At 43.1% G+C, this 20,452-nt stretch overlaps 2 protein-coding genes across 2 annotated transcripts; both read left to right on the top strand.

Annotated features, from left to right (window-relative positions):
• Window positions 1-1,510: 1,510 nt before the first annotated feature.
• BRK1 (BRICK1 subunit of SCAR/WAVE actin nucleating complex) lies at window positions 1,511-8,872 on the top strand. Its single transcript, XM_043886237.1, has 3 exons — window positions 1,511-1,759; window positions 7,858-7,940; window positions 8,212-8,872. Exons 1-3 carry the CDS (start codon window positions 1,642-1,644, stop codon window positions 8,236-8,238), a joined length of 228 nt encoding a protein of 75 aa, XP_043742172.1. The 5' UTR covers window positions 1,511-1,641; the 3' UTR covers window positions 8,239-8,872.
• Window positions 8,873-13,753: 4,881 nt separating this feature from the next.
• Window positions 13,754-20,386, top strand: VHL (von Hippel-Lindau tumor suppressor). The gene is made up of 3 exons (XM_043886236.1): window positions 13,754-14,087; window positions 16,400-16,522; window positions 18,277-20,386. The coding sequence occupies exons 1-3, from the start codon at window positions 13,823-13,825 to the stop codon at window positions 18,468-18,470; spliced, it is 582 nt and encodes a 193-aa protein (XP_043742171.1). The 5' UTR covers window positions 13,754-13,822; the 3' UTR covers window positions 18,471-20,386.
• Window positions 20,387-20,452: the final 66 nt, after the last annotated feature.

The raw sequence follows: 20,452 nt of genomic DNA, 5'->3' as shown, positions 1-20,452 counted from the left end.
TAAAAGAGTGATTTGGCTACTTTTAAACTTCATTGCAAACAATTACTCGGGAAGGCTGGGGGGAGGTAGGTCTACCCAGTTGACGCCTATATCCACAGTGCCTGACTATCACAGTGCCTGGCAGGGTGCTGCATTTGTAGGAAGAATTAACCAATGGCCCACCTGCCCTTCCCTTACCCAGAAACCGCCCATGCACTTTGTGAACCCAGGGAACACAGTGCAAACAGCTGTCAGGCTTGTGTGACTCTGGGTGAAGCTGAAGCGGAGATGGGCATCTCTGGGATGGGGTCAGGCTGAGATCCTGGTTTGGAAGACCAGACAGTCTTGAGGGACTTGTCAAGGACTGTCAGATGCCCACTGTGTGTATGTGCGTCCCTGTGGAAGGAGAGATAAGTGGAGAGAGTTGGAGAAGGCTGGTGGCAGAGAGGGGAAAGGGACAGAGAATGATGAATCTTGGAAAAGACTAAAATGATTTTAACTTACCACTTTTTACCCCAGTAAGTTTTATTTTCCTCTTGAATAATTTTGCATAGTTGCAATTTAAAAAAAAAAGTGTATTTTGTTTTCCCCTTCAATTTATCATATGTGTTATGCTGCCATAGTATTTTTCCTGATTAGCATTTAAATGGCTGCATAATACTGCTCTGAGTGGCTATACCAAAGTTTAGCCATTCCCCAACTGTTGAGACGGAGAAGGCAATGGCACCCCACTCCAGTACTCTTGCCTGGAAAATCCCATGGATGGAGGAGCCTGGTAGGCTGCGGGCCATGGGGTCGCTAAGAGTCCGACAGACTGAGCAACTTCACTTTCACTTTTCACTTTCACACACTGGAGAAGGAAATGGCAACCCACTCCAGTGTTCTTGCCTGGAGAATCTCCAGGATGGGGGAGCCTGGTGGGCTGCCGTCTATGGGATCCCACGGAGTCGGACACGACTGAAGTGACTTGGCAGCAACAGCAACTGTTGAGATTTTTTAAAAACAGATTAACTCAAAGAACACCTCTGCACTGAAAGTGTTTTTTTCAATAATTTTGTTAAATAATTCAAAAAGTTTGAAAATGTATACAGCTCTTGCTATCAATTTACAAATTTCCTTCTGAAGAGACTGTCAGTTTACAGTGTGATCAGCTAATTGCGACGTTTATCGATTTCCCCCAAGCCTCTTCATAACTGAAAAAAACATTTTGTTCATTTGATAATTGCAAAGTGGCACATCATGTTCTGTTGTTTAAAAGGCATTTAAAAAATGATTTGTATTTAATGTGGTTTAATTGGCTATGCCCAGCTTGGTTTGGACATAGATCGCAAGCTTACTTGGGCGCACTTGAGAGAAGGGGTGAATGCGGCCCCATGCGCCGCCCCCCATCCCCAACGACCATAACCGCCAGAGACGGAGGTGGGTAATTGAGGGGGATCTTTGCGTCTGCGCACCCTATTTTCCTCGTCGGCGTGGGGCGGGTCTGTTCAGGGGCGTGAGAGCGAAGCGAAGACGCCACCGAGAACTTGATAACGCGCAGGCGCGCCACAAGGCCCTGGGATTCGTGGGTACCCGGGCCAGGGTGTGGGAGAGCGGCGCAGGCGCCCTGGCGGCCTGGAGGGTCGAAGCGCCTGCGCAGTCGCGCTTCCTCAGGCAGCAGCCATGGCGGGACAAGAGGACCCGGTGCAGCGGGAGATTCACCAGGACTGGGCGAACCGGGAGTACATTGAGGTCATCACCAGCAGCATCAAGAAAATCGCAGACTTTCTCAACTCATTCGGTCAGCGGGCGAGCAGGGGGAGGCTGGGAAGAGGGAAGCCCGCTGAGGGAGGGCGCCGAGGAGCTTTGAAGGGGAGTCTTGAGTGCCCTAGGCTCCTGCTGATTTTCGCTTCCTCCTTCAGGCCGCACCTTCCCCCTCTCGCCCTGACCCCGGGCTCCACTGGACAGTCCCTGTGGGGTTGTCCTGCCCCACACTGAGCTCATCGGCAGCTTTGCCTTTACCCCGGATCCATTATCGAGTCTTTCCTTTTCCCGGACACGTCCTGGCAACCCGGTCCATCGTCTGCGCCTCTTCTTCTCTTCAGTCGCCTCCCTTCCTCCTCTGTGCTTCGTTTCCAGTTCCCACTTGGCTCTCAGAACGCAGCATGATCTTGTCACTGCCCTGTAAAGACTAGCGGTTTCCCATCTCCTTTCGGATCGAGCCTTCCAGTCGCCCCTCCGGCCCCTCCTGTCAGTCCCTCTTGTCCTGTGCTGAGCGGGAGCAGACGAGGGCAAAGTAAGATCCACATCTTGTCATGCCATGGACATCTCTGCGTTGCTAGTATGAAACCGACAGTGGGTGTCCTGCTTCTAGCAAAATCTTTCCTAGGCATTAGCCTACTCGTGACAGTCTTGAATTCTTTCCGCTTTGTCCCACATCCTTCTGGACAGCAAGCCCGTAGCAGAGACCCCCTACCTCCTCCAAGTGTTTCTTTGACAGAACTGAGCACTCGGTAGACTTTCTATGTCATCACAAGGAGTGGGAATGACATTTTTTCAACTGGTGTGCTTCTGGTCTATTTTTATAGCAATGTTAAATGCTTAAGATTAGGAGGGGTCAATGATGTATAAGAAAAGATTTCAAAAGGAATTATTTTCTAGCTAGAGAACCTGACACATCCTAAGGAGTATAAAGACAGAGCAAGTTTGATCAGAAGGCATCTGCAAGAGAAACTAAGTCTTGAGTACAAGCCTCTCTCTTAGGCTCGGTGGGGGAAAAAGCATAATTTTCCTGCCTTTAAAGAATTTCTGTCTTGAAAATGAAATAATGACAGCTTCAGAACAAAGCAGAATATTGTTTATGTTTTAATATATTTACATACAAGGTGTCTTGGTATGGTGGATTTCCTCACTTAGGGAATGGGAGTGATGTTAGTATTAATGAGAGACAAGAAGAGGATAAATTTTATGTCAGTGACACAAATTCACACATATAACTTACTATAGTGGTTGTAATAGGAAATGGTAGGCAAGAAATCATAGAACTCATGTATCCTGAAATTATTTTTTAAGTTTCGGTGCAGACTCTTCCAGTGTTAGTTCTCCTGATTGTCTCTTCTGCTTCCCTAGAGAGCTGAACTATTATGGGGGTTCTTCAGGGCACTTTATATTTATAACTTTTCCTCAGACGAAGGACCAGATAAAACAAAATATTCCATGCGCAGGGAGGGATAGAGTGATGACCGAATGACATCTTTGAAACTTTGGCTTAGACTGGAGAAGCAGTGGAATGTGGTTGGACAAATAACTGACAGAGAATTTTTACTTTTTAAAAGACATTTATTTATTTGGCTGTGCTTTTTGACCTTTGTTGAGGCAACTGGGATCTTTAGTTGTGGCATGTGGGGTCTAGTTCCCTGAGCAGCGATTGAACCTGGGCTCCTTGCACTGGGAGTACAGAGTCTTAGCTACCAGACCACCAGGGAAGTCCTGAGAGCTTTTACTTTTAAAACCAGAAGTAAAAGACTTCATTTACATGGTAGGAGTTAATATCTGATACGTAGACACAGAATATCCTAACAGAGTATTAAGAATGTCAATTCAGTAAATAAAGCATCTAAAATAAGTTAAACTGGGGCTGTTTTTCATAATTAAAAGTGACCTAGTGTCTCAATTCCCCCAGTTTGTATCTAGGTAATGTAATAACTTCATTTCTGAGCATTCAATCACATTAATCCACCTGCAATGCAAAGAAGAAGATTCCTGGGTCAGGAAGATCCCCTGGAGAAGGGATAGGCTACCCACTCCAGTATTTTTGGGCTTCCCCAGTGGCTCAGTTGGTAAAGAATCCACCTGCAATGCGGGAGACCCTGGTTCGATTCCTGGGTTGGGAAGATCCTCTGGAGAAGGGAATGGCTACACCCACTCCAGTATTCTTGCCTGGAGAATTCCATGGACAGAGGAGCCTGGCAAGCTACATACAGTCCATGGGGTTGCAAAGAGTCGAGACACGACTGAGCAACTTTCACTTTCAGTCATATTAATAAACATAATAAACATGCGTTCATCTCTGACATAAAACTTTTTGGCATGTTACTGTAGTTTTAGTTGGTGAGTCTTGGAATTAACCAAAAATTGAAGCATTTGAGCTTAGAATTTGTGGAGGAGAAATGTCTCTTTTCTTGCTATATAAGCAAGGAAATATATGCTGCTGTGAGATTTTATCAAATACATGTGACTTACATTATATCAGATAGAAAACAAAGGCTTTTCTCTCTCTCTTTTTAATTTCCAGCAAGTCCTAGACTAAGGAAATAGACACACAGGATTCCAGTCTTTCAGGAGCTGGAAGAAATAGTTTCACTTGACTTTGGCTATTATTTTCCTTTAAGGTGGGGGTAATGGCCTAATATTAGTAATTACTAGGTGATTTTTGAAGATTTTAGAAAGTGGATTTAGCCCTTTTAAAGAAAAGAGCAGTTAATTACAAATAGGAATAATTAGGAAGCACAATTAAAGGTTAAAGCAATTTGACTTAGCAGTTAGATATACCTGAGGCAAGGTCCCAAAGATTGACGATATCACGATATAAGAGTTTAGACAAAGACCAACAGGCTGAGAAACTGGATAAATCATAAAGATAGTTGAGTACATTGTCTTGGCATTGGATGACTCAGGATAAATGAGTGTGGGGTGTATTTTCCCGTTCTAAGCCATTTGCATGACTCCTCCATTCTGATGTGTGGCTGGGGGGCTTGTATCATATGTGTAATGTGATTTGGTGGCACAGAGGTTTAGCAGGTGTTTCCTTTAAGGGGGCATCTGTAGCTCTTTGAAAGTGGCAACAAACCTACAGTTCTCATCCTGACCATAATACGCTGTGTAGGCCATGTGCTTTGGAGAGGGAATTGTTTTTCCAGGATACCTAATGACTCTGAACAGCTTTACCCTGTGATTCTGGCTGGTGAGAGTAGGGTTTTGATTCATTTGTGGTTTTCTCTTTGAGTGTGGGAGGACGCTCAAAGCATCACACGCATCATGATGTACCACAAGCATCCTAACACTGGGCCTATTCTGTACTTTGAATGAATGAAGTTTCTAAAACTAGATTATTACAAATGATAGCTTTTTATTTTTATACCTTTTTTCCCTGACTGAAGCTAATACATGCAGAGACATGTAACCAAAAAGACAGAGTGTGTAGCTATTTTTAAATCTCGATTTTTTTTAATACTTAGCCAACAAATATTAGTTGCCTGTTGTGACTCCAGCTGTGTGTCAGATGCTGTGAGAAAGGAATAAATAAGAATAAATGGACAGAGCCACTTCTAAGAGGTTTAGAATTTTGTTGGAGAAATAAAGTCTTCCCTTGTGGCTCAGTCCATAAAGAGTCTGCCTGCAATGCGGGAAACCTGGGTTCGAGCCCTGGGTTGAGGAGATCCCCTGGAGAAGGAAGTGGCTTCAGTATTCTTGCCTGGAGAATCCAATGGACAGAGGAGCCTGGCAGGCTACAGTCAATAGGGATGCAAAGAATCGGACATGACTGACTAACACTTTCACTTTCACTTTGGAGAAATAAGATCTTATGAGAAAGATAGTGTTGATTTTTGTAGGCTAAAGTTATGTGCAGTAAGAGTTGAGAGAAGTTATTTGATAACTGGCATTTGTTAGCGGTGGTCATGTATGCACACCATTAAACACCCTGATGAGGACAGATGGCATTTTCAGTTACAGGCTGATGATAATGTACATATAAATGCATTGTGGTTTCAAATTTGTCCAGCTGTCAGGTGCTTTCCCAGTATTTTGTTTGAACTAGTATGTATTTAATGGAATATGAAATATAACTGAAGTTTCTAGAGTTCAACATGTTAAATTTTCAGCAGTGCTTATCCGTGTAGGCCAGTAACATGGTGATGTTCTTGGGTTCTGACTCATCACCAGATTGACAGAACTGGAACAGAACAGCCACCCAGGAAGGAACCCTCCCTCTCACCACCCCACCCCTTCATTTTGGCCATGACTTTTTTTTATGGGAAATGACAGGTTGTCAGTGATAACATGCGTGCTCATTCTGAATAGCGTTTGAGCTTCTAAAAACCAGGCTGAAAAGAGGTCCTGTTGGCCCTGGGAATTAGAAATAGCAGCACTTGCAGATTAAACACACGCACACACACACACACACCCCACCCCCCACCCCCCTGCTAAGAACATGTATATGTATGGCTGAGTTCCTTCACCGTTCACCTGAAACTATCACACATTATTATTGGCTATACCCCAGTACAAACTAGTTTTGGTGTTTAAAAAAAAACAAACCCAATATTTAAAAGAAGAAGGAACAGTGTCCAGGATAGGCAGATCCTTACAGAAGAGGGAGGATTATGTCCACTTTGAACTGACTTGAAGGAGAATACTTAGGCAGGATGAGTTAAGATTTGGACTTGATGAAATGAAAGTCGAGGCAAGAATCAGGGCGTGGGAGATTTGTTACACTGGGTGCTGAAGTACTTTTGCATAACATCTAGGGAAGAGTTGGAGGATCGTGAGCTAAGTGTTAAATCACTGGGTGGGAGACTGTCTTGGAGAGCAGATAATTAGAACTTCAGAAGTGAGGATTATTGAGTGATGACTGAACATCAGTGTTGGAGGAGGGTGGGAATAATTAGCGTGCCTGGAATGTTGAGAACAGTTGGAGAAAGAGTGGTCAAGTGATTTCTGTTGGAGAAGTTTTGTAGGGGAAAAGGTATCTTAGGGCATGTCTAGGTTTCCTTTTGGGCGAGGTGGTAAAAGAGACTGGAAAAGGTAGAGGAAGAAAAGGAACTTTTTGCAGATGGAAGGCGGGCCCCACAGGGTTTTTGATACTCTCCAGGTTTTCTCTTGTTCCAAAAGGCCTGTGCAGGAACTGTTGGGTCATCAAGTGCCCCAAGAGCAGCAGCGTGGCAGGGCCTCCATGAGCTCAGCAACACCACACCTTCTCTCCTTCTCAGGGTCTGAGGCTTCCTTGGCCTCTGCTTTTCTTCCCTATTGAGATTATTTTCTTCCTCGTGTCATTTCCCCTCTCTTGGAAACTCTTGGTTTGCCCATTAATTATCAAGTGGCCATCTCTACAGCCTTGGTGTACCAGTTTTTTATTTTCTATGGCTGCCATAACAGATTACCACAAATGTAGTGGCGCAAACCACATACATTTGTTATCTTAAGTCACGTACATCTGAAGTCCAGCAGTGGTTTGCTGGGCTGAAATCAGTGTCAGCCCAGAGCCTCCCTCCTCAGCTGGAGGCTCTAGGAGAGGAGCTGTTTCCTTGCCCATAGCTTGTAGTTAGAACTCATTCTCTTGCAACTGTAAGAATAAGATCCGTATTTCCTTGCTGGTTGTCGGCTAAGGACCATGCCCAGCTTCTAAAGGTCATTTTCATCCCATGGCTCATGGCCTCTTCATTCCACCTTCAGAGCTTGCAGTGACAGGTTGAGTCCCTCTCACATCCCTTATCCTTCTTCTGCCTTTCTCGTGCCTTTCATGTCTGTATTTATGGACTTGTGATTACATGGGGTCCATCTGGGTAATCCAGAATCTCAAGGTCCTTCACCTCAGCCACACCTGCAAAGTGCCTTTTCCTGTGAGATACGTCTTTGTGGGTTCTGGGGATTAAAGCCTGGACATCTTGAGGGGGAGCAGTATTCTCTGCCTGTCACATTTGGTAGGAGGTTAAGCAGATCCTCCCTAAGCAGCTGTGTTCCTAAGATGCTTCTCACCTTATCCTCCCACTGCCTTGCTTTGCCCACTCGCTCCCATTTGTGCCTTGCATGATACAGCATTCCTCCTCTTCATCTTAGGGGGCTGGCGTATGTCTGTGTCTAGAATGGCATTAATCCTAAACGTCCGTCTTCTTTCACCAGATATGTCTTGTCGCTCAAGACTCGCAACACTGAACGAGAAATTGACAGCTCTTGAACGGAGAATAGAGTACATAGAAGCCAGGGTGAGTATGCCGGGCACGGGGCTTCCTCATGAGGCAGGCGTGGCTGTGTGAGAGAGAATGCACGTTCTCACTTGTTGCTGCAAAAACCTGGAAGCAGAAACAGGCTTAGAGAAGTTAAGTACCTTGCCCGAACTTAAACCTGCTTTCTGGGACTCCGAAGCTGTCGCCTTTTTCTACCACTCCCCAGCTACCTAGGATATAAAAGTTTAATAAAATTTGAGACCCTGCTAATGCTTTTGAATTTATCTAATTGTCAGTTTTCCTTTGACAGGTGACAAAAGGTGAAACCCTCACCTAGGACTGTGCCATGCTGCTGCTGGGAAGTTTGCTCTTAACAGCACACAGCCTCTCGTGGGAAAGGCCCCAGCAGCCTTCAACTCCTTCCTCTCTCCTTAAAGAACAACAGGGCTTATTCTTGTTTTTCTTTTTTTCAAAAGTGTGGCCTTTGGGCTCGGCCATGCACACCCAGAAGTGTGATGTGGCATGTGGGGAGCAGTCCAGGGGACCTCTCGGAAACATTGTTAGGCATTTTACCTCTTCAGTAACGTTCTGTAGAACTACTTGTCAACACATTTGAGGCACTGAGAGCCAAAAGCCTGGAACTCTGTCAAGGTCCTCCCCACCTCTCTCTTTCCTCCTCTCTCTCTCTCTCTCAGTCTTTCCTTCTAGCTCTTATTGCCTGTGCATTGATTCTATAAACAGTCCTTGTCTTCTTCCCACCTTTGGCTGGGAGTGGGAAGCAGTCCTGGCTGAAATGCCCTGGCGAGGTGGCTGTCAGAGAATGTTGATGCTCACCCACCAGTTTCTTGTCCTTTTGGGGAGGTCAAGGCCAGGCCCCCAGTTGGCTTGAAAAGGGACATTTTCAGAGTTTTCTGTCTGTCACTTGGGGTGTCTTCACCTCTCATATTTCCCTAATAAACTCCTCAACTTTATCTGACTGCTGTGATTGTGGTGGGGAGAGGAGCTAGAGGCGGGGTGCACCTCTTCCACAGAAATCTGATGTGTGCGATTCTTTACCTAACAGAACTTTCAGATGTAGCCGTTTGATCAAAGCCTAGGTGGCTTGCAAGCTGGAGCCCCCATATTTGGACTTTGAGCTCATTCATCCTGGGAATCCTTTGGTCATTCAGCAGACATTTACCAAGTACTTACTATGTAGGGACTTAATGCTCCAATAAAATATATAGTGTTGAATCAGGTGTGATGCTTACCGTCTATTGAAATACCAGCATCTACACAGTTTAACTGCAATCCATTGCAGACAATGAGTTTTATTAGGTACAAGCTAAATGTCTACTTTTATTTATTTATTTTTTCATTTATTTTTATTAGTTGGAGGCTAATTACTTTACAATATTGTAGTGGTTTTTGCCATACATTGACATGAATCAGCCATGGATTTACATGTGTTCCCCATCCCGATCCCCCCTCCCGCCTCCCTCCCCATCCGATCCCTCTGGGTCTTCCCAGTGCACCAGCCCCGAGCACTTGTCTCATGCATCCCACCTGGGCTGGTGATAAATGTCTACTTTTAAAAAGGAAATCGTTTAAACAGAAGTGTGTAAAACTTTTCATTCTAGCATCAAAGCTTACTATAAACTTGTGCCAACCCACTAGGCTTAACCCCCATTTAGAATTTTCATTTTAGTCACATAGAAGTCATTCCTCCCTATTCAGATCTTATTTGCCATTGAAGGTCTAGCTTAAGGCAAACATCCTCCATGAAGTTCTCCTGACTACCTTTTCATTGACTGCTGCAGTGTTGCTTTTCTCAGTCCCTCCCATCCTGCTGTGCTAACACCACTTCAGCCCTGAGTTTGATCTTGTTCTCCGACTTAGCGTCTGCATCTTACAGTATATCTGAGCACCTTAGTCTCGTATTGTCCAGCTGGGTACTTTGCAGAAGGCAGGCAGTCAGTAAATAGCAATTGAAGTGACTTGCAGAGCTCAAGCTGTGAGCACACACCTGTGCTTAGATCCTTGTTTAGACCTTTGGAAGACCATCTGAAGTAGTACCTTCATTTAAAAAGGTGAGTCACAATGGAGGCAAAACTGTCATCCTTTACTTTGGTAATGGCTGTTTTTGAACGTTACTGAGCTCATCTGATATGCTTTTAACAATTGCTTGAGATTGTTATTCATAATATCTTCCCTGTCCTTTCTGGGATAAAAAAGTTACTATTCCTGAAGTTCAGGTTTTAGATTATCTGGTGCTCTGCAGTCAGTTAAGCAGATACTTATCAAATTCCCACTATATTCAGTGACTATAATGAGATAGTAATAGAGGCAAAAATGATGGTAATCTTCATTAGATGACATGTGAAAATGATCATTTTTATGGTGCTATAGACATTCCTTATTGATATTAAAATAATATTTCTGAAAGAAAAATAGTGCCCTAAATAATATGATGTTGCTAATGGTAAGCTACTAGTTGCAGGGAAAACAACTGGTATGGAAACCAGTGAGCCCAGCCTCCTCTAGTAGAGGTAACTGCTCCATCCTACCTGATACTTTGAGGTGTCAGAATGCTTTCATGTGTAATCACCCCCTTTATATATTGAGCCTCAGCTCACTCGGGGATATATAACTAGCATTATCTATAATTTATTGAGTGCTACCATGTGTTAGACGTTCTAAGTGCTATGTGTACTTTATGTCATTTAATCCTAAAGCCCTAACAAGTAGGCTTTCTTCATGAAATTTTTTTAAGATTTTTTTTGATGTGGACCATTTTTTAAGTCTCTATTGAATTTATTAAAATACTGCTTCTATTTTGTGTTTTGGTTTTTTGGCTGCAAGGCTTGTGGGACCTTAGCTTCCCAGCAGGGGTCGAACCTGCAACCCCTGCACTAGAAGGCAAAGTCTTAACCCCTGGACCACCCAGGGAAGTCCCTCCATGCACTTCTTTAGAGAGGCTGAAACGGGCCAAGTCATACAGAGTAAGTAAAGGTGCTAGAATATGGACCTAGACGTATCTGACTCAGATTCTACTTCTGAATGTGGTATACCCAGATCTACAACTTTCTCATTCCTAGTTCAATGCTATTAAATAATTTTTAAGCTGCTACACACCAATGTTAGTTTTCTGCCTCTTCACTGTCTTTCCTTTGGTAAAGAAGGCTTCATGGGTTTTCCTGGCTGTGTCTGGCAAATGCTGTTCACATTGATGTCTGTGTTGTCAAGTTTCACTTCTTCCAGCTTCCTTTCTCTGAATGCTTGTGTCTTGTCTTTTCTGGAAGTCTTGCCTAGGGAATTTTATCAACTCTGGCACTCTGCCTAGCTATCTGTGGGTTTCCTTCTGAAAGACTGTATTTGGTCAGGCTCCAGAAATTGGGATTTATTTCTCAGGTTATACACATTTTGCACATAGGTCATTTCAGCCCATAAATAGTGTTACACTAAACCACCATTTATTTTGACCCCAATGTGTCCCTTCAACTTTAATTAGAGTTCTGATACATTTCACTCTCATTGATGATGCTAAAGTTATGGTTTGCATTTTAATCTATACTAAGTCACTGAGATTTTTAAATTTAAACATAAAATGTTTTATCCTTTTATAACAAATTAAGATGTTGATAGGATAGCTCCTTTGATTTGACCCATTGGAGATTAGGAGTTCAGAGAGGTTAAATGTTAATATTGTACCCAGCTTTTCTCAATCAAGATTGTTCTCAGTCATCTCATCATCATGAACAAAGTTGTTCTGGATAAAAGAACTATCAAAACTCAACAGCTAAGATAACAAGCTAATAAAGAAATGGACAAAAGATTTGAACTGATACTTCAAAAACAAAAGGATGACAGACAAGGTCATGAAAGATCTTCAACATTGTTAGTCATTGGGAAAATATAAATTGAAGCCTCAGCCAGATACCACCTTATGTACTCTATCAGAATGGCTAAAGTTTTTCAAAATGCACAAAATCCTGATAATACTATGCAGGCAAGGATGTGGAGCGACTGGAACACCTATACATTGCTGGTAGGAATGCAAAATGATATAACCCACTCTGGGAGAACAGTTGAGCCATTTCTCATGAAGTTAAGCATGTACTGACTGTCTCAGCAGTCTCATCTGTAGATGATTCTCACCTAAGAGAACTGAAAGCTTAAGGGACACACACATAAAACCTGTATACAAATACAGCTTTATTCATGATTGCTCAGTGTCCCTTAGCTGGTGAGTGTATTGTGGAGTACCACTTGGCGATGAAAGGAATAAACTTCATACATTCTACAATATTGATGAATCTCAAGCACACTAAATGAAAAGCCAGATTCAGAATTCTACATGCTGTGTGGTCCCATTATATGACAGTCTGGAAAACTATAGAGATGAAAGAAAGATGTATCAATAGTTGCCAAGATTTAAGCCTGGGGGTAGGGTTTGATTACACTCATTTTTGGGGGGTGGGAGAGGGTGGATTGTTCTGTACTTTGATTGTCCTGATAGTTACATGACTATGCATTTTATCAAAACACAGCTCTATACACCAAAAAAGAGTGAACTCTACCATATGGAAATTTAAATTTAGGGGGAAAAAATAGCCTGGTTAGACACATCAAACTCATGGTAGTTATTGCCTCTGAAGAAGGAGGGGAAACAAGGTGGAAGTTAAAGGAATTTTGGCCTCATCATTTATGTTGTCTTAACTTTAAAAAGTAAATATGACAATGTACTGTTAGTTTTATATGGTGAGATTATCAGTGTTTGCTTTATTACTCTATACTTTTTAATTGGTCAAAATATTGTTGTTTAGTTGCTAGGTTGTATCCAACTTTTTTGGGGCCCCATGGACTATAGCCCAACAGTCTCCTCTGTCCATGGAATTTCCCAGGCAAGAATACTGGAATGGGTTGCCATTTCCATCTCCAGATCTTCCCAACCCAGGGATCAAACCTGCATCTTCTGCTTGGCAGATGGATTCTTTATCGCTCTGCCACCAGGAAAGCATAAACAAGGCAAAATATATATTAAAAGAAAATTCTGAAAAGGCAGAGAAGTAGAAGAAAAAAAAATCACTAGTTGTTTTGAAAAACGGGCACGTTTTCTTTTTGTCTCTACTTGTTTGGCATAGTGTGAAATGTACTCTAAGAACAACATAGCCTGTAGCTTGGACTTAGAATACCCAAAATACATTTTCCTTCCTCTTAAATATGTAAACTTTTGCAATGATACAATGTCAGTGTTAAGGTCTGTGTTTGTTTAATAACTTGTTTTAACTTACTTCCTCTGTATTCTCTTGTGGCAAATGAAAGAATTTCCATTGATGGTGGTGGTATAAAATATCTTCTCAGATGTGTTCAACTGGGTATGCCTTAGAAAAACTTTGAAAGGAAGTACAAAAAACTGATGATACTTATTGCCTCCAGGGATTCTTTTGAGGTGGTTGGGGGAACTAGGATGAAAGGGAAAATTTCACTTTATCCTACTTTTCTGTACAAAACTCAAATTTTGTGATCCAAAATGGAGACCAAACAACTTGATTAATAAAATTAGCAAATAAATAATAGCGCAGATGGTAGGGAGAATATGGCAAAAACCACGACGGTCTTAAAGCAAGGAATGAAGCTAAAGAAACGCTGTGTGAAAAACCTATGGGAGGCACAAAAATCCAACGTTCAGAGGAAACCCTGGGGCAAGATGGCCTAGCGCCACCCTCCGCCTCAGAGAAGATGAGTCCCCTAAGGTTAGGTGATACATCTGCGCATGCGCACCGCCTCTAGCCTGCTATTACCAGGGTGCATGCCATCCTCCACCCAGAGCGCGCGAAAGCCGCACGTACGCCTGCCCGGGGACGCGCACGCACCCCCCGCCCCGCCCCGCGCGGCCGGCGAATCCCGCGAGGCCGGGGTAGTCTAGGCTCTCGGAGGTAATGCCCCGGAAGGCGGGGGACGCGGAAGAGGCTGAGGCCGGCGCCCAGGAGGCGAGTGCAGAGGAACCCGGCGCCGAGCAGGAGATGGAGGCCGGGCGGCTGCGGCCGGTGCTGCGCTCCGTGAACACGCGCGAGCCGTCCCAGGTCATCTTCTGCAACCGCAGCCCGCGCGTGGTGCTGCCCGTGTGGCTCAACTTCGATGGCGAGCCGCAACCCTACCCGACGCTGCCCCCCGGCACGGGCCGCCGCATCCACAGCTACAGAGGTAGGCGGGCCGGGGTCGCCCTGTCGCGCCCGGCCGCGCCGCCCCCTTGAGCTGAGCGCAGCGAGCCGCGCTCTAGGCCTGAAAACCACGGTGACGGTGGCTCGGTCTCACCGAATCCCCACCCCTTTTAGGGGAGGCTGCTGCTGTTGTCATTTTTATTCCCATTTTACACTCGAGGAACTGAGGTTGTGACAGATTCAAGTTGACGCAACTAGTAAGTGACAGTATCTTTCTAAGACTGAGTAGTTTGCATTTGAAGATCAACCCCACGTGTATTCCATCCCTCACGCCCATTTGTTCAGTTTGTGATTAGGAGAATGCCACATTGTCCGGTGTGCCCAGTGAGCCGGTCCGCGTCGGGTCCCTGCCTTCATGAAGTGTCTCTTCTGTTCAGTGGGGCAGAAGACACAAATACGTAAATAGATTAAAGCAAGCCAGTGTCATAATTGCTGCAGTAGGAACGGAGCACAGCATTGCACCTGCTCAGTGAAAGGAAAGGGTGTGTGCGTTCAGTTAGGGGAACTTCCCGGAAAAGAAGGGGAAGCCTGGAAGATGCATGGAATCTGACCAACCCAAGACAGGAGTTAAGAGCTGTAGACGGAACCGCATGGCCTGACACCTGGAACCTGGGAGAGGGGAGAGGGTATGGAATGGTGGGAGAGGAAATGTGAAAGATGATTTTACCCCTAGGAAAATGGGGGCCATTGGAAATTATTAAACAGAGAAATGGCATTGCCTGATTTAATACTGAAAAGCTTCCCCAGGATGCAAGGTGATTTGGAAGGGGAAGACTACTGGTAAGACTTAGAAAACTGTTGTAATAACCCAGGCTGGAGGTGTCTAGTGCTTACTGCCTAAGGAGGCAGTAATCTTCCCTTGGTTTTCAAAAAAAAAGTTAACACTTGCTAAAATTTCTCTGTCTTTCTCAGAGGATCTTGATGAATCTTTTTTCCTTGAGGGTAGCACAGTCAGTGATGCTCTTCAAACTTTTACACCAAATTTCTCCTAATGCTAAATGAGGAATGGGAATTCTTTGGGCTTCCCTGTGGCTCAGAAAGTAAAGAATCAGCCTGCAGTGCGGGAGACCTGGGTTCAATCCCTGGGTTGGGAAGATCCCCTGGAGGAGGGTAGGGCAACCCACTCCAATATTCTTGCCTGGAGAATGCCCATGGACAGAGGAGCCTGGCGAGCTGCAGTCCATGGGTGACAGAGTCAGACATGACTGAGTGACTAAGCACAGCACCAATGTTTTGGGGCTCAGTGCTTTTTCTGCTGGCCCTGTTGGATCCCTGGTGGGGAAACTAAGATCCTTGCAGGCCACATAGTATCCTAGGGGAAAAAATACTTTTTTTTTTTTTAATGAGGAAGAATTCAATTCTCCCAGAGACCCACATTTCTGCAGTCTTTTATCCAGGAAATTGTGTGACTTTTTTATTCTCCAAAATTTATCAGTGCCTTTTTTTTAACATTAAAAAAATTACTTACCTTCTGAATGTACTTAATGTTCCTAAATTATACACTTAAAAGTGGTTAAAATAGCCAATTTTATGTTATGTATATTTTATCACAATAAAAAACATTACTTCTCACTTGACGTTTCTTAAATTTTGCCTCCAAATCGTCATGTAAACATATGCCCAGGATCTCATGCTGTTTTTATTCTGAGGCAGCCTCCTTCTTTCCTTGAACAGAATCTTAGGTCTGGGATTTTTGTCTCCTTCCAACTGTCCCCCTCTCTCTGTTTTTTTTTTTTTCAAAAGATATATTTATTTCTTAAATCCATTTTTCTAATTTTCATGCAGTAAAATACACAGATCCTAGCATTTAATAGGTTTTGACAATACCTAGATCAAGTTATAGATCAGAATATTTCCATTATCCCAGAAAGTTCTCCCTTGCCCTCTTCCACTCTTCTGATTTTTCACATCCTTGATTAGTTTCATCTCTTCACACAGAATATACCCTTCTCTGTCTGGCTTTTTTCTCTCAGTGTGATGTTTTTGTACCTTGTTGTTTTTGAGAAGCACAGATCTGAGGGGTTGGTGACCTCTCTTTAGTTTGCACCATTGGATGTGATTTGCAGTTCAGATACTTTGCTTTTGCACCAAGGTAGCAGAAAGGGCCTTCGTTTTGGAACCTGGTATAGTTGCTCTTCTGTCTACTGTCTGCATTGCCTTTTGTGAGGATTCCATAGAATAACATTATTGGGAGGGCTTTGTATGGTATTTGAGCACAATGAGAGGCAAGTATTTGAGCCTGGGGACATGAAGGCAGTAGATATGTGACTACTTAACCTCTGCTTGTCTTAACAGGTCACCTTTGGCTCTTCCGAGATGCTGGGACATCTGATGGGCTTCTAGTTAACCAAACTGAGCTATTTGTGCCATCTCTCAATGTTGATGGGCAGCCTATTTTTGCCAACATCACACTGCCAGGTATACCGATGTTCCATCTTACTTTTTAAAAAGATAGGCTGTTGTGCTAAGTAGAGGATGGGCCCTTGACGGAGCTCAGTCCTTAGTGATTTTTGCCTGATGCTGGGCAAGGTATCCAACTTTTCTGTGTCCTATCCTCCACCATAAATAAAATGTAAGTAATTTACTGGTATTCTCTATGTTGAACAAAGATGTTGTGGTGTCTCAGAAGCTCTTTGGGCTTGTCAGGAGTGGGCTAAATTAAAATAACTGATTGTAGAATTATGAGTGCATTTTGTTTCCCTGGCCTTGGAGTAGAATTATGCCCTGGAATCTCAGGAGAAAAAATGTGTAGAGAGTGAGATATCATGGCTTATTTATGACTTCTGGTGTTGTATCTTTTAATGTAATTTAATCCAGTCAAGCTTACTGTGCCAGTCAGGGGTTTAAAAAAAAAAAAAAACTCAGCAAACTGAACATTAGCTTCATAGCTTACACTTGTTTAAAACTCAAGTGATTTTATTAGGTTGAGCCCTAAGAAACTGATCTTTTGGGTTAAAAAAAAACCTAAATATCTGTGGCTTCATAAGGTTCAAATTAGTATGTGTATATAGATTTTGTTTTAAGGCAGTGGATATACAGAAGTGAACACTGGTAAGTTAAAATACAGGAAATTTTGCCTTATAGGAGACCTTTAAAGAATAAGTTCCCCAGTGAGTTAAAAATAGGATTTGAGGAGATCAGTGACAGCTGGAATCCCCAAAAGGCTATAGACAGAAGGAGGTTTCAATAATGAAAGGTTGAGACCTGCCTCAGGAGGAACAGAGTAGTCAGCAGCTGGGCTGACTTCCTAATATGTGGGACCCGTGCAAAATGAAGATGTGGGACCTTTTGTCCAAAAATCAGGAAAACTACCATTTAAAATGCTAAAATATTTTCCCTTTCTTCTGTGTCTCTCTCACAACTTGTTACCGTGTTTTTTCTGTTTGCTGCTTAATGCTACTCTAGGAAAAGTTAAAATTTTTTAATTACTAAAAAAAAAAAAGGATTTGAGGGACTTCCCTGGTGGTCCAGTGGTTAGGACTGTGTGCTTCCACTGCAGAGAGCACGGGTTCGATCCCTGATCAGGGAAACTTGAGATCCTGCAAGCCGTGAGGTGTGACAAAAAAAAGCAAAAACATAGGATTTGAGATCCCCCCAAATCCAGTTATATGCTGTTTTGGTTATCTTTTGCTGTGTGACAGCTACCCCTAACCCAACAACAGCCATTTTATTTGTTCATAATTCTGCAGGCAGGGCTGAGTTCAACTCGGGTTATTCTACTCTCTGGTGGTCACTGGTGTGGCTGCTCTCTGCCGGCAGGTTGGCTGAGGGCTGGGCCTCTCAGCTGTGTTGTCTCAGGGCCTGGCCCTCTTCATGTGGTCTCTCTTGCTGCATAACTCAGGGCTCCTGAGGGCGTAAAAGCGATCGTTGCCAGAGTTTCTTAAGGCTGAAGCCCAGAATCACCACAGCGTCACTTTGCCCACATTCACTTAATTAAAGCACATCATAGGCTCAGCCCACTCTCAAGGAAAGTTCCTCCACAGGGTCATGAATGCTGTGAGATGTCTATCGGAGCCATCACGTTAACACCCTGCCACAACCCACGTACTCACCTTTGTTGTCCAACGTGAGGTCCAGCTGTCGAAAATGTAATGGCTTCAGTTGGCCAAGCCTCTTGAGCGCTCAATCCCCAGGCCTGAGTCTGCTGCTGAGTCGGTTTTCTGCCCTTACAGTGTACACCCTGAAAGAGCGGTGCCTCCAGGTTGTGCGAAGCCTAGTCAAGCCTGAGGATTACAGGAGACTGGACATTGCGCGATCCCTCTACGAAGATCTGGAAGACCACCCCAATGTGCAGAAGGACCTGGCGCGGCTGACACAGGAGCATATTGAAAACCAGCGGATGGCAGGGGAGACTGAAGATTTTTAATTAAAAGTTACACTCCTCGGTCTCAGCTTTTGACGGTCCTGACAAGTCTTGATCCAGAGCTAGGACTGGTCACCTTTTCTCGGCTTAAAGGTGTCTCATTCTTGGAGTGAAAATGCTCCATTGCTTAAAGTTAACTGACCTCACTACTAGGCATGGTGATGTTTAAGGGCAAATATCACAAAATGTAATAATTATGCCTGCCTCTTGTAGAAATATTTATCAAGGAAAAGTAGTTGCATCCTTGCTTCCTGGTGAGTCAGGAAAGTTTCTGTGTAAGGACTTTGGTGGAAGTAATTACAGCGAGAATTGTAGCTTATTCTTGAGTTGTAAGGAAGCAGTGCCGCCTGCTTTTCATTGTTGTGTTGTGGTTGGTGATGTGCCCGCCTGCTGCTCTGAGAGACGGAAATGTCCCTGGGGCAGGGGAAAATCTGTCTGTTCTTTGAGACCCTAGTGCCTCGCACATTATGAGCCTTCCATCTGTGTTAGTTGAAAAAACAAACCAGTGGGTCCTTCGGTAGAAAGTGTTTAGGGGTTTTGACCCTTTTTTTGAGGGGGGTGATAGTGGGGACCTTAAAGTATATACAGTAAACAGATGTTTAAAAGGGAATCATTTTTATAGAAAGCAGCTTTTTTTTTTATGATTTTCTAAATTTTGACTTTTCTTAGTCCATTGTTGTCACAGGGCTGTTTTACTTCTGTTTCTAAGCCAGGATTAGCTTTCTACAATTCTTGTGGTGATAGCTTTTTGAAACTTGCTATCCACACAGGAGATAGGAGAAAATAGCCATTGCCTTGTTTAATCATAGTATTAAAGAGCTACTCCTGTGCTATAAATTGGTTTTTGCCAAGTGTGGGTATTTCTGTTCCTTTTTGTAAATCCATGACGTCTCTGTTTAATTCAGCAGTTTTTCATCAGGCAGGATCTGGTGACACTTTGCACCTGGCTAGAGGAGAAGACGAAGCCCTCTAGCCTCTGGGATGTTACAGGTAACACACTGTGGATTTAGAGGGTAGCCTGGAATATTTTATAGTTTTGTACATGCCCAGATCCTTGCCTATAGGCTGGACTTAAATTCATTAATTTGAATTCAATACTTTTATCAGGCATCCTTTTTTAGTAGCTAATGGTTTAAAAAAAAAAAAAAAAGGATCCTTCCCAGTAGAGAAAGTTTTGGGAGAGACAGAAAAATAAAAGGAAAAAAAGATCCAGGTAGATACATTGTTTAAATGCAACCACTAACTTAACATTTTGAACTTTCAGCCTTTTTTTGGCTTGGTTTTACATAGTTGAGATCATACTGAATATACAGTTTTATATTCTACTTTCTCATTTAACTTTATAACTTAAAATATTTTTCCATGGTCTTATAAGCTCTTCATATTCATGAGTGCAGCCTTCCTTTTATAAATAATGTGGGACTATTTCTTGCCATCCTTATTAGATCCTTCTGCTAACCTTTGAGCACGTTTCCTGTGCTCTGATATCAGAGTGAAGTGAATGAATCAAATGCCTTACAGTATTTCCACCTAATCATATTCTCCTCTTTCAACATTCAACAAATAAGGGGCTTTAAAAAAAAAAATCTGTTGTGTTATTCATTCAGTGACACACCTCTAATTTTTTATCTAATTTTTGTTGTTGAATTGTTGGGTGGAGAAGAAAAAATGCTGGTATAGAAGGCAGCCATATGATTTCAAAAGTAGGATAGCATGAGAGATTTAAGGAAGTCTATTGGTGCTGGATTAGTTCAGTGTTGGTTTTATTATTTTTTTAACCTGCCATGTGTCAAAATGTTCCTGTTAAAACTTACAATTTGAGTACTGTGGTTTTTGTGTTGTCCAAAGAAAATGGAAAACCTGTAGCATGTATGTACTCATTTGAAATCTTATGAATGTATTAAATGTATTGCTCTTGAGAGACTGTGGTTTTACCTGTTTTCAGTTCTTTTTTTTTTTTTTTAAAGCTTCTTTTGGATACAGTA

The sequence above is a fragment of the Cervus elaphus genome, chromosome 24 (genome assembly GCF_910594005.1).
Source record: "Cervus elaphus chromosome 24, mCerEla1.1, whole genome shotgun sequence".
Taxonomy (NCBI): domain Eukaryota; kingdom Metazoa; phylum Chordata; class Mammalia; order Artiodactyla; family Cervidae; genus Cervus; species Cervus elaphus.
This window is presented reverse-complemented; position numbering and strand designations above follow the sequence as displayed.